Below are 13,962 nucleotides of genomic sequence, written 5' to 3' on the forward strand. Positions count from 1 at the left end.
TGTCTGCTATTCCAGCTGTTTCAACAGTCCACAGCAAAAATCGGCATGCATCCTTGGAACCTTGTGATTCTCTCCCACTTCAACAAGGCTGTAGTCAGTGTAATGTCCAAATGCCAGACCTCCATGCTTCAATGAAGCTTTACATTTCAACTTGCAGCTTGACGGTAAAGCCTTTTCGAGCAGATTCCCGTGGAAGCAATCATGTTCATTCAAGTCTTCTCATGCCACAGTTAGAGAAGGTGCCTGAAACACCGGCTGGTCTCCCAACAGGATCCCAGAAACCAAAACCAGGCTTCCCTTCAGGTGGGTCTCCAGCCCTTCAAATCACGAGGTTTCATGTGACTTCCTCTAAGTATCCTGGCTTTCCCCAGGAGTCTGTCTCCAGAGATATCTGGCTGTCCCCTGCTGCGCTGACTGGAAGAGAAAATCCAGCTCATGGGAATGAGGTCACAAGCAACGATTTAGATCCAGAGCTGATTGTCTTTCAGAACCACCCTTCATCAAGGCCAGAGTTTGGGAAGACGCCATGTGATGGGCTAACACCTGCTCACCACAAGGTTTCCAAAATCACCCTGATACTTGCCACCCCTTGGACTGCAGTGCCTATCCAGGTGGTAAGAGAATTTAGAAGAAGCCCAAGTCCAACAATCTTCATCAGAACACATGATTCCGATATAGCTGGTCCACCTCTTCACCCTGTGGGGATTGGAGCTGACCTCTCTCTATCAGTGAATCCAGTTTGCTGTTCAGGATTGCTTTCCACTCATCAGCACTGGGCAAGATCTGGTTTGAGGCCTTCCCAGGAAACGTGCACCCTAAAAAGTGTATGCCCTGATGACCTTTTGACAAACATACCAACTCACACAGCGTCCTCAGCTCACAGACACACAGAGGGTTCATGGTGTCCATCTATCGCTGTCAACATTGCGTCCTTTGGATCTGGGAGGAGAGTGGTGAAGATTTCCATTCCATTCTAGGAACATTTGCAAACATCAAGCCTTTTAATCAAGCCGTTTGGATTCCTTCTTGTATGCTTCCTGCCCTGTTCCTACTACCTATAAGATGACTTAAGGGGCAATCAGAAAGCTACTCCTGTTCTGCTGTCACCGAGGCTGCAGTTGCTGCTTGGTCCATCCTAAATGAAGCTGAGTGCTCTGATCAGATCCAGCACTTAACAAGTGTTCCCTTTTAACCATTTGTGTACTGCTGTCAAGTTGACATGCACAATGCTGTGCATGTACTTACAGGTTTTGCATAATTGGGCTGTAGTGCCCAACACTTTGAAGGTTCAAGACTTTAGAGCCAAGAACTGGTTTTCCTCTCTGCTGGTCAGTCTAGGACCTGGGACAAATCCTCAGTATAGTTTTGCTTACATTATTCTGTTACACTGTTTTTATTTTCTCATTTGTCATATTGTGCTGTATTTCTAAATGGTTAATTCCTGGGTTTGTAAACTTTTAATGTAATCCTTGTTTTTAAAAGCCAGTATATTTAAGTGTGCAGGAAGAAATCAATTTTTCCCTTTGAAAAAGAGAGATACCGCCCTTTCCTGAGGGAAAAGAGGGGAATTTAATTTCCATTGCTTGTCAAATTTGGACGTCCCAGCAAAGTCTCTAGTGGTGAAACTAAGGGGATTTTAAGAGGAATTTAATCTGCCTTTGGATAAATGTATTGTAAGTAAATATTTTAATGACAATGTTGTAAGGGCATAGGATTCTGGTCTAACACCTACCACTTACAGGATAGGGGCAGAGCTTGGGAATTTTGATGCATGGGATAGGTCAGAGGATGTAACTGTAACACTTAAGGGAAAACAAACACTGATTAGTCTCTGTATTTCTCCCGTATACTTTTCCAATACCAGATAATCATATTCTTATGCTGAATAGATAGCATGTGGTGGGAAGGGGGGAAGACAAATTTTAATACATTTAAAATTAGAATTTTGCATTTGTACTGTGAAATGAGAGGCCAACAAAACAGTGATGTCAGTATGATAGAAAAGGTGCATGTATTTTTTATAAACAACTTGGTGTGTTTTGTTTCACTTATAGCAAAGTATCATACTATAACCATAACTTTTCCTGGAACAAAGCATAGCATAACTTAGTCATGAGCTATATGTTATCTCGGTATTAAGTACATATATTTACTTTGCTAAAACAAATGTAATTATTTTTTTCTTTTTGTTTTGTATTTACTTTTATCAGAAGAAGATCAAATCAAACCTTGTTGTTGTCATGTGTCTGGGCAGAGAGTTTGGACTTGATTACACACTTGAAGTGAAGGCATTTATGTCTGGGAGTAATTCTGGCCTTTAGTGCATGCTTAGAGATGAAAAATTTTCAGTGGAGTTCCAGCAACCTCAGCAGCAAGCCCAGGGCAGGCAGTGGGGAGCAAAATATGTTAAGCTTGTTATACTGTGAAGAGCAGAAGCAGGAGAAGGGAGTGGATTCACGCAAATACTTAAAATAGTTTTTTCTTCTAGAGATGTAAAAATGACATTTCTTGGAAGACAGATATCTTACAGGACCGTGTCAGCTTCCAGTGTGTCTGTATGAATGTGAAGTTGTGCCATCCAGAGTGCAGAGTTATCCTAATGACTAAAATGTTTCATTTAGTATTTCTCCAAAAGGTAGAGCAGACCTGTGCTGTCACATAAGTGTGTACATAATGCTATTTTATTTAAAAGGAACATCTGTTTTGAGATGCACTTTGCATTTAGTTCTGTGTTAACTTATGCAGAAGAGGTCTTATTGTGACAGCATGGCTGAATCTCTGCAGTTAGCTCAGAAATAGTGAAAAACTCCATTTGAAATAGAGTTAAAACCTCCATTTCTGTCCTTCACACTGTTAATAACTTGGCTACTTGTTGTATGTTCTGTTTCAAATCTCAGAAACAGCCAAGTCCGTTTTGTGGTTTTAAGTGTCTTTGCAAGTCTTCACTTAAAAATGAGTCCATTATATAGCAAGTGGACAAGTCTTTGGTGCTTTTTGTGGCTGACAGTTAAATTCCCGATGATGGGCTATGATTCATAATGGAAACAAACTTGAAAGAAAGTTTATACCTGCTGTGTACTGTGGGAGACCCTGATAGGTTACCTGAGGAGAACTATGCGGTGTTTTTGTGTTTGAAATTAACACATCACCTTCAAAGCAGGAGTTTGGGGACCTGTCTCAGGCTATTCCCTGTGCCAAAAAGTGATGTAATTGGCCAAGAGCCAACATCATGGTGTGGGAGCCAGTTTTCATGCTGCTTTCAGATTGGTATAACAAATGCTTAATGAAAAGTATTGCAGATCTGATTCCAGCAATTGCTAGAGTAAGATTTCTGTTTAAAGGACAAATGGAAGCATTTTATCTCATGAGCTCTCCAGGTAGCAGTGCTTGTGCTGCTGGGGTTGGTTTCCTCTAAGCACATTGCCGTAGCCTCTCCTGCAATGCGCACAGCCACGTTTCTTTCGCAGTGTTTTTCAGTATTAAAACCTGGGCTCTCGGGATCATTTGCATGAGCTTCTACTGTAGGGGCCTGTTATGAAGTTTTCAGAAGACAGAAGCATTTTTTCCACTGTTGAAACAGCTCAGGGAATGGGGCTTTGAATGCTCAGTATTATTTGTGTACAGTGATTTGCGGTAGGAGCAAGGCACTGAGCACTCCAGTGGCAGCTGATTATGACTCACTGTCCCACACCCCTGATCTCAAATGCCTCCATTCTCCTTTCCAAGGAAAGTAACCATCTTTATCAGTAGATGTCCCTTGTCTTTTTTTCCCACCACAGATTATAAAAGCAGGAAAACTAATGACTGTTTCTTCATGTATCACAAAGTTTGCAGTTTCTGCTAACAGTTACTAAATAAAGGTCCTGAAGTGATATGTGGAAAATTAAGAGAATTTTCTTTTTCTTCAGGTAAATCTTTTTTTTTGACAAAAAATGATTGATAATTCACAAAATCTGATAGGGAGACTACATTGCCTTTAGCTTTTAAAACACAAATGTAGAGATGTAGTATGTGCCTCTATGCTTATATACAGAAAACAGGAATAAGTAGATTCCACAGATAGCTTTTTTTTTTCTTAGTGTAAAAGTGGATGTTAATTATATGTGAAAAATGGATGTTAATTATAAGTGGCTTAATACAGCAGTAGAACAAACATACCTAGAGCCTGCATGTGTGGGGTTTTTCTTCCACAAGAGCAAAACAAACCTTAAAAACACTCTAAAAAAATCTGTCACAATTTCCTACACTTGATGAGTAGGATAGATCAAAGGATTAAAGTTTGAATAACAAAATATCTGTCTTCTGGTGGGATTTGTATGTAATAGAGAAGAAGTATTATTGATAATGTATTTCTTTATGCATCCTGGTGATTTATGGACCAGACTTATTAAAAATGTAGGCCAGTTTTAAGTGGCCTTCCACTCTTCCCGGCCGTGATTACTGTTATGGGATTTGCTCACCTGTCTTCTGATACTTCAAGTGGATTAGTACAGAGTAGTTTGAACATCTGGTCAGGCGTGATATCCTTCTGCACATTTTTCTGTATGTGCAAAATATGCCTCTCATTAAGTCCCAAAAATGAACCAGGAAGTCAGGCCAAGTCTAGCTGTCAGTTCTCTAAGCCACAGTTGCCAAGGAGAGTGAAGTGGTGGTGACGATAACAAGGTCCATCAACCAGCTGGAGATCACAGTGACAAAGCAAGGTAACGAGAGCAGTCTGGGCCATCCACGAGGGCCAGGCTCAGGCCTCCCTTCAGTGCAGCTCTGGCAGGGCTGGGGCCAGGGCTGAGCTTCAGTGGGGCCCTCAGGTGGGAGCAGGGGGACATCCAGAGGGTTCCTCTGTGCTTTGAGTCACAGATTTGCCTGAGTTCTTTAACAGTCCGCTTTTGAAAATATTAGCTGTTGTGTTGTTTTGCTCATTCTGTTCTGTTTCTTTCCGTGCAGCTTAATTTTTTCACACTACATCACTGATCTCAAATCTTTCTTCCATCTCTGCACTTTACCCAGGTAGTTTTTGGTTGGAATTTCTCATCCTTTTCCAAACATTTATAATTCCATTAGCTCACAGAATTGATCACATAGTGCCATATCCAAGCTGAAAAATGGAGTCCCTTGTAGGAGACTGAATTTCAAAATTCTGTTCATTTGTGTTCACTACACTGTAAATCTTGTCCACAAGTAATTTTTATGTCTTATCAGAGCATACAGTTGTGGTTTTTTGTTTGTTTGTTTGTTTATTTTTTCTTGCCATTATCTCACAACTAAATAAGGGAAGTGATTGTGGGCAATTAAATCCACAGGAAAAGCATAAATGCTTACTAACCTGCAGAATATCTTCTTTTTTGTTGCCAATACATAACTACGTTGTTTTTTCTTTTGCATCTGAGAAAACATTAACTAGTGACAGAATGCATGGTAGCAATTGTGTAATCAATTTTCTTAGCACCAAGAAGGAGTTAACAAACACCGTGGTGCATTAGAGATGTACATGGATTAATATAAAATGTCCTAATAGTGTTAAAAGTGAATAGAGCAGAGGTCAGTTTCTTTAAAGCTGCCTTTCATATTTTATACTTAGGTCTTCTTAGGTTAGAATGTGACAGGATAGACAGCAAATAAAATTAGTGCAGGCAAGTTGGAAAAAAGTCCTGAAAAAATAACGAATGTAATGCACTTGGTAGAGGTGCAAGTTATGATATTTTTCATGAATAACCAGCTGAATAAATACAGGATGGAGACAAGCTGGTCTGATAGCAGTTCTTCTGAAAAGGTTCTGGAAACTTATAATAGATTACAGGGTGAACTTGAGTTCAAGGTATTGAGTAAAGGATAAGCACCATACACAGATGCATGAGGATAATTACAGCTTGAAAGGCACCAGCAGTTCTCTTCTGCCTTCACTATGGCAGCCTCAGCCAAGTATTGCATAAAGTTGTAGGAACAACATTTCAGAATAAGTGGAAATGGAGAAAACCCAGAGGAGAACAATGAGAATAATCAGAAGTCAAGAAGACACAGCCTCTGTGGAACGACTGATCTGATCAGGGTAGCTTTATACTACAGAAGATAGAAATCCAAGTATTCAAAGAGCCTACAAGTATGTGCAAGACTGAAGCAAATGTAAAAGGACTCATTTCCTTTCTGTGATGAAGAGGGCAGCATGTAATGAGGTGAAGTGTTAGCAGTGAATTTTCAGGTTAGATATTTGGAAAATCTTGTTAATAGGAAATATAGTGAAGCAGTGGAATAAATTGCCAAGGGAGACTGCAAAGTCTCTGCTGTTGGATGTCTCCTAAGAAGAAACCATACAGACATCTATCAGACATGCTTTGGATTACAAGAATGGCTTAGACATCTTGAATTCACTGCCAGCCTTGTGGTTTAGTGATCATGGTAAGCAGTGACTGGTAGCTTTACTTAGTTCGGCTTGCTATTGTATTTCTTGCTCAAGATCATGGAGCTCTACTACTTCATTTCCAATTATCAACTGTAGAGCTAATATCTCCTCTCACATTTGTGAACTGAGTGTGATATTTAATCCACTGAGAAAAATATTAAATGTTTTTTGTAGGTTTATCTGAAAAGCAGTGACCTTGGAAGCTCTGTAGATGAAGTAGAGCAACTGATTAGAAAACATGAGGCTTTCGAGAAGCTACTGGCATCACAGGATGAGAAGGTATGGTAACCAAACATGAATATTCTACCAATCAAAGAGCTGAAATAATTGTGTAGGTTTTTTTGGTGGTGGTGGTGGTGGTTTTTTTTAGTATGGCAACAGGTTAAATCGCTGAACAGGTGTGATATGCCTGATATACTCGAGCCAGAGAAAAAATGTGGGATCTTACTGAAATGAGAGGCAGAGGAGTGGAAAAAAGTATTAAACTATCCATGCCCAAATCCTGTCTATATTGTCTTGAAGTAGACAGGAAAACCACTTAGTAAATCAAATACTGGGATGTACCAGAGCAGATATTTTAAGCAGACCATACTGCGTGTTGTGGATACCAGAAGTTTCTGCATTTTTTCACAGAAAAACAGTGGCTTTTAAAGCAAGTAAAATACAGTATTTCAAACTGGATGGTTTGACTCATTATTCACATATATATTTTTTATATAATGTCTGTACCAAATTGTCTACCCTCTTTGCATCTATGGAAAAGATGCTGAATCGTTCACCCATATATAAAAGAATCTGCATGGCAGTTGGCCAGCAGCTGTAATTCATCCATGCTAAGGCTAAACTCTCAAACCTGGGGCTATGCCTGGCTTCCCCAGATGGAATGAGCTCCCAGCCCTGTGCCAGCTCCCTGCTAGGCTGATTGTTCATGTTGAGAGCTATCTCCCAACACCTGATTTCCACAAAGTAATAAAACCTGAGCATCCGTGAGGGTCAGGCTTGCTCCATCACTCCTTGCACCATATGATTAATGGGATAAGGACTCCTGTAGCAACAGCTTTTTTTCGTCTAAGTAGCCATGATGTGTTACAGAGACTAATAACAAGGAGGTCGTAGATGTGTCATAGTACTGCGGGAGGTTGAGGGGAATGCTGGTAAGCCTGTCCCTAACATTCTTGGATCTTTCCAGCAAAAAAGACAGTCTTAGGTATGGAAAGGAGCCTGTTTTTTTGTTCTGTTTGTTTGTTTGTTTCAAACCATGTGAAAGCATAAATGTGACTTCAGATTTGTTGCTTTCTCAGATTATGTCTCTTCAAGAACAGGCAAGCAGGCTAGAAAAGGATGGTGGACTGGATGGGCTACAGATACGGCACAAACTAAACACCATTCTTGTGAGGAAGCAGCAGATCAAGGATCTCTCCCAGAGCAGGAGAGACAAGCTGCAGACTGCTCTTCTTCTAGCACTTTTCTACCAGAACTTGGCAGAGGTGAGAGGGATTTAGACTGGTATGAGGATGGAAGGGAGGGGAACTGCCTACCTCTGTTGAATGAAGTGTTTGTTCTTGCCAGAGATTAGATGAATTGATAATCTGCTCTGGTATGGCAACTCCTGTACTGCCGTGCTTTCACGCAAAGGGGTAGGTGAGCCAATAACATTGCTGCTATTATACCATTATCATGGCATTGTGCCCGTTAGAGCTACTTTACACATCAGGAGCTTTGCTGAAATAAAGCTCATGGAAAGGTAACTGCCAGCTTATGTTTCCTTTGGTGGGAAAAAAAGGGATGTCAGAGTAAATACAAAGTAGAAACCAACATGGCAAGGGCACCAACCTTTATTAGTGCATGCTCACTGAAGGCCTTCAAAACAGTGCTGTAAGTGAGCATGGCTCTTCAGCTACTGTAGGCTAGTCTGCAGAACATGTTAGTCTCTGTCTTCTGTTCTGGCCTTAGTGCTGTAACCAAGTAGCTCAGTTCCTGGCACCACTGTTGGAAAAACATAACAGATCAGTCTTTCAAAGGGCAGCACAATGTGTGTGACTGAAAAATGTGCTAGCATCCAGTGTGCTGGCATAAACAACAGCACACAGACCCGGAGGGACACTTACAAACACTCTTGATGGTCTGGTAAACACCCCTTCTGCTGCTGTATCTTTTGGAACATCCTGCATGTTTTAAAGAAAAACTGCAGGTACTTGTCACCTCCCAGCCCACAAAAAAGGCACATGTCCTGACAGTTCAAATTAGGATTGTTTCCAAAGGCTTTTAACACAGTTGCTGCTGACAACCAAATTAAAAACAAACAAATAAAAAAGTAATCTAAGGAATAAATGGCTGCTAAATTCCATTCATAGCACAATAGATTTGGAACTCCAACCATAATAATAAAATATTTAAATACCCTCTTCTTTGGCTACACTAAAGAGCCAGAGTTGCACTCCGCTTTTTAAAACAAACTTTATCAGGAATTATTTATACAGTCAAATATTAACCTGTATTATTTGGTCATACCTTTCCTATCACATGAACCAGCCCACCAATGACAGCTGGTCCACCTTGTGGACTAGCAGAGGGGAGAGGATGGACTGGACAGTGCATTGCAGAATGCTAATATTTTTAAAAGAGCAATGTACCTCTGAAGGAAAGGTCCCATAACTGCAAACTGTGACTGCCCTCCTAGAGATACAATCAACCCCTTGGCTAGGAATACTTCTTCATTGCTTCCCATCTCTCTGTAATTGTCAGCAGTGCTTGGGCTGGGGTCCTCCTTCATTCAGTTTTCTCGAATCACATGCTAGCACAGCGTCTGTCTTGTATAGTGAGGAATATTTCCCTTTTCTCAGCCAATTTCTCCACATTAATTCAGCCAAGAGTTCTGTAGGGATTTTTTGCTCTCAAGCTACTTGTTTAGTCCGCCAGTCTAAATTCATTGCCTACCACTGTAGAATGTGAATGCCACCAAGGAATTAAAAAAATTTTTGTGGTAATATCTCCCTTCCTCTTTGGTGAGTAGAATGGAATGTTTAACTTGATTGTAATGATGTTCTGGGTGTGTATGGGTTCATTTATGAGCATAGTCCCCAAAGGAAAGTTAAATTGCAGAAAAGAGTTTGAATTTAGTTGTGAAATCATTGAGGTCATTGCTTACTCTTACTTTTTGGGAGAAAAAGTCCCATAGCTCAGATCCCACTCCCCAGGAAATTCTCCCTCCTGCAGTCATCGTAAGTAATTTCTATTGATCAAACAATTTTTTATTTTTTTTTCTGTCAGCAGAAAGTAATGATCGTTGTCATGGTTAAAAGTCTCCTAGTTAATTTCTAGAAGGAATTACGCAGACAGCTACACACATCAAATACCAGGACAACATAGTCCATGATTGTTGATGCCAGAATAGAGCCCGATGTCATACGGTCTACTTAGAAAGCTAAACTAGCTGCTGCAGTTTGTACCACTTTCAGCACACAGTACTTCGTTTCTAGACAAAACCTGCAATGACTTGCTCAGGATATCATGTGCTTGCAGCTCACAGGGTAGGACACGCTCTCCTAGAAACTGTCACTCTTCTAGTCCCACAGAAGTTAGACTTCTAGACTATCCTAGACTGTCCTAGACAATAGGACAGTCAATCCTATACACCTCAGTCTTAATGTAGAAGGCAAATGAGCAGGTTGCTACTTAGAAATATATGTATTTATTTAAGTTGTTGCAGAGGAAAGATCATAAAGTTGAAAGTCTTGACTTCTAAAGTCATCTCTGAGTTTTAATGCTGACTCTGAAACTTGCTCATCATATTAGTGGCACTTAAATTGCTTTCCCTTTTGCCCTCTATACAAGAGAATAAATAACATTTACTTATTTGTTTCAGAGGAGTGAGAGAGAATTGTAAATGCTTGGAATGTGCACAGCTCTGTATATATTTTGAATATTTCTGTTATTGAAAATCAGTGTAATTTACAAGCAGTTTGTCCTTTTGAGATTACACTAACTAATACTCTGAAAATGTAAGTTTCTAAATTGATAGTGGGCACACTTTTTTGAGTCCCATAGAAATAAGACTGTTCCCATGTACCTACACTGAGTATTACACTGGTCTCACTGTCCTTGTCTTCAATGAAGTGAAAATGTTTGTCCATTCAACCATAAGGCATTCCATAGAAAGAGCTTAGAAAAACAGATCAGCCTTGCTTTATATCTGAATATGGACATGGAGCTAGGAGAAAGATCTCTCACTCTCTAGAGCCATCCTAAGTAAGCCTGAGAACAAATCAAGTCACTAAGATTGCAAATGTGATTTTTAAAGTTTTGTTCGGTCTGCCATTAAGCCCTTACTTATTACAAAAAAAAAAAAAAAAAAGTAGGAGAGAAATCTCCCTTTGAGTGGCAATGTACAGGGGATCCACTGGTTTCTCAGCCTAACTGCATGGATGAGCCTCTCCCATTTAAATGAGAAGTCAGTTAAATTGACCTTAAAGTGTTAATGTGTGGCTGGGTAATGGGAGAAGGCCCTAGCTTGTGGGGAGGGTGTCAGAAATGAAAACAGCAGATGACAGTTTGCTGTCCCGGGCAACCTTGACATAAGGCGTAGGGCTTCTGTGTGAATCTCTAAACGTACTTTGGAGGGAAATAGTTTCTGGAGAGTGTGCTGCTAGTGAAAGCTATTTCTGTTATTGTTTATAGAATTTCAGCAGCTGAAACAACACTTCAAATCATTAATTAACTGAGAAAATCTTCCAGTTTTCAGTTCTTGCGTGTGTGTGTAGAGCAGTTCCACAAGGACAGCCAAGACACTTTGAAACTGATGAAGCTGGCTTCAATTTGCTGTTCTTCTGTAGTCAAAACATTTGGGTACTTCAGTGGTCTGAGGACAGTGGGATCAGTTACAGTGTATGTCAAGTGTTCAGCTGTGTGCTTTGATGGATAGAAAATATTTCTGTCAGTGCTAAGTGCTGAAGTTTAGCTAACTTTAAAAAAAATGCAGTAAGGTCACTACCCTGTTGTCCATTTTATTCTGCATACATTTAAATCCCCTAAGAAAGAATTCCTAAGAGAAGCATGTAACCTGTGCATTATTAGTCCTCGTGCTTCACATGATGGTCTGAATCTGATGTTCCTGACTAGGATATTTTGAATTTTATGAAGTGTAAAAACAAATAGACTTGTATTTGCTTTCAAACAAACTAACTAGTGCTTCGGCACATCGGTAAGGCTTTATTGCATCACATTTTCCATTTAGGTCTCAGAACATCTCTGAAATCGAGGGAATTTTAGCACTGTTTTATAGGCAAGGCACAGAATTTACAAGAATCTTAACCTAGTTTACAGGTAGGTCAATGACAAAGATAGGAGATGAAACTCAGAGCCCTAAATCCAAGACCCAGTTATCACAAGCTCATTTTAAATATGTCTACCATGTTAAGATTGCATATCTTCTCAAGGATCCTCTATGCCTAATCTAGAATATTGACTAATATATTCATGGCTTGTGATAAAATTTTGCAAGGAATTTTTTCATTATTCTTGTGGTCAGATAAAAATGATTTTCATTCCTACCTGCTTTTATTTCCTGTCAAGTAGAATAGTTCAGAAACTAGAAAGCTATCATGTCTGTCAGCTCCCAGCTCAATCTACCTAGCCCAGACACAGGCAGTTGCATTGAATAATGACATGTCTTGGGAGGAGGCCCCAGGATGGCATGTAGTTGTCATGCTAACTCAGGTGTTTCACACTGCTGCAGGCAGAAAACTGGATCAATGAGCGCATGCAGAAACTAGAGGATCCTTCCATACAAGACCCCAGCAATCTGCAGGACAAAATGAAGCTGCTGCAGAAACATCAAGTCTTTGAGGCAGAGATTCTAGCAAATGAAGAAATCATCACAGCTGTTAATAAGGTAACTCTCACACTCTGCTAGTGTTTTATAGATTACTGCAGGTTATCTAAGATGGAATGAGAAAGAAGGGTAACTTGTTCACCAGCTTGTTATCAATTTTTCTATGTGTGAGAAGAACCCAGTTTCTATGCCATGGAAATAGAATGCCATTAATTTACAACAGAGGGGTTTCTTAATTTCTCTCCAAGGGACTTAGGGACTTCCATCTTTCCTTACTGTCCGAATAGAAAGATATCACCAACTTCTTCCTTGCCTGGGGTGATTACTCCTACAAAAGGTAAATAGGATTTCATGCCCAGTAGCTGAACATACTCATTGATACTGGGGAAATCATACAGTTGAAGGGCACAATCATCTGTAATAGCTCTCTTTGGCAGGCAAATATTTAAATCTATTGTTCTTGATTCCCTCTAGACATAAGGCATTATTGAGCATTATTATTTGAGACCTGAGAAATTACATTAGTAATTTATTGTGCAGGTTAGGAAAGTGAGAGTCCTTCTAGAAAAGACACGTAATGTGGTAATTGTATTAAAAATTAGTAGTAACCAGTAGTAACCATCATTTCTAATCCCCTCTCCTGAATGTGAAGAAAGGAGAAGCCCTGGTATCAAAAGGCCACCCAAAATCAGGGGAGATCCGTCACCAAGTCCGCATGCTTCAGGAGCGCTGGGAGAAGTTAAAGAGAGCTGTTGCTGCCCGTGGAAAGATGCTGGAGGATAGCCGGGATTTCCTGGAATTTCTCCAGAAAGTGAACCAGGTGGAAGCCTGGATCAGGGAGAAGGTAAATGAACTCCAGTATTTAACCCAAGCAGTGCACTAGAGTCTTGCTATCTTGCAACGAACGTGTGATAAATGTCTCATCTTCCAGGACATTTTCTTAGTGCCTTTTGCATGAGAGAATTGTGATGTGCTCTACAGACAATATGGAAGGAATAATCCAAAAGCTTCTAAAAACTTTCTGGAGTGTTTCTGTGCCAGAGTTGGTTGGACAGTATTAGCACATCTTCTCATGTAAAATGTACACACAAAGAAATTGATATTGTCAGTGGTGGTCTTGTGTGTCTCTGTCAAAATGGAGGTCTAAAAGCACACTTAAAATAGAAGGGACTTGAAGCATTTGGCAACTGGCATTCAGTTTCATTGTGTATCAAATCTGAAAGTTCCTCTTTGTAGCAGTGAAGGAAGTCACTTTATCCACTAAGTTTTCATTCATAGGCTGTTTAATAATCAGTAATAGATTGGAAAAGAAGTTGAGAATAAGTCTCATGATTATCTAAAAATCAGAAGAGACTACTTCAGAAGTTATAGGTCAGTGATTTGTAGAGAACATCACAGAACTTAACTGCATCAGCATAAGTACTGGCATGTATTGTGTTCTTGTATTCTTAGCCTGAATGTTTGCCTGTCTACTGCTTCTTTCCCCAGGAAGTCATGATTAACATAGGTGATGTGGGAAATGACTATGAGCACTGCCTTCAGCTCATGAAAAAGCTGAATGAGTTCCGTGGAGCGACATCAGGGGTAAGAGGTTTTCCATGCCTGCTTCCATATTCCTTGTACGGCTGAAAGCAACAGTTAGTTTTTCAGCCCAGCAACATATCCAGGTAGTAAATACAGTTCCAGTACCCTGAGGAGATGAAAGATCAGGGAGGTAGGAAGCATTGCCACTTTG

The 13,962-nt window shown here is 40.1% G+C and overlaps 1 protein-coding gene across 2 annotated transcripts in view; it reads left to right on the forward strand.

Moving 5' to 3' along the window:
• The window catches only part of SPTBN5 (spectrin beta, non-erythrocytic 5), a 98,847-nt gene that overhangs the window by 51,406 nt on the left and 33,479 nt on the right, over positions 1-13,962 (forward strand). For both annotated transcript variants that reach the window (XM_083836480.1, XM_083836481.1), the window contains 5 exons: positions 6,572-6,676; positions 7,699-7,884; positions 12,132-12,287; positions 12,880-13,071; positions 13,716-13,811. In XM_083836480.1, coding sequence (XP_083692606.1) covers positions 6,572-6,676; positions 7,699-7,884; positions 12,132-12,287; positions 12,880-13,071; positions 13,716-13,811 — 735 coding nt within the window. The remainder of the gene's footprint in view (positions 1-6,571; positions 6,677-7,698; positions 7,885-12,131; positions 12,288-12,879; positions 13,072-13,715; positions 13,812-13,962) is intronic.

The sequence above is a fragment of the Anser anser genome (genome assembly GCF_964211835.1).
Source record: "Anser anser genome assembly, chromosome: 5".
Classification (NCBI taxonomy): Eukaryota; Metazoa; Chordata; class Aves; order Anseriformes; family Anatidae; genus Anser; species Anser anser.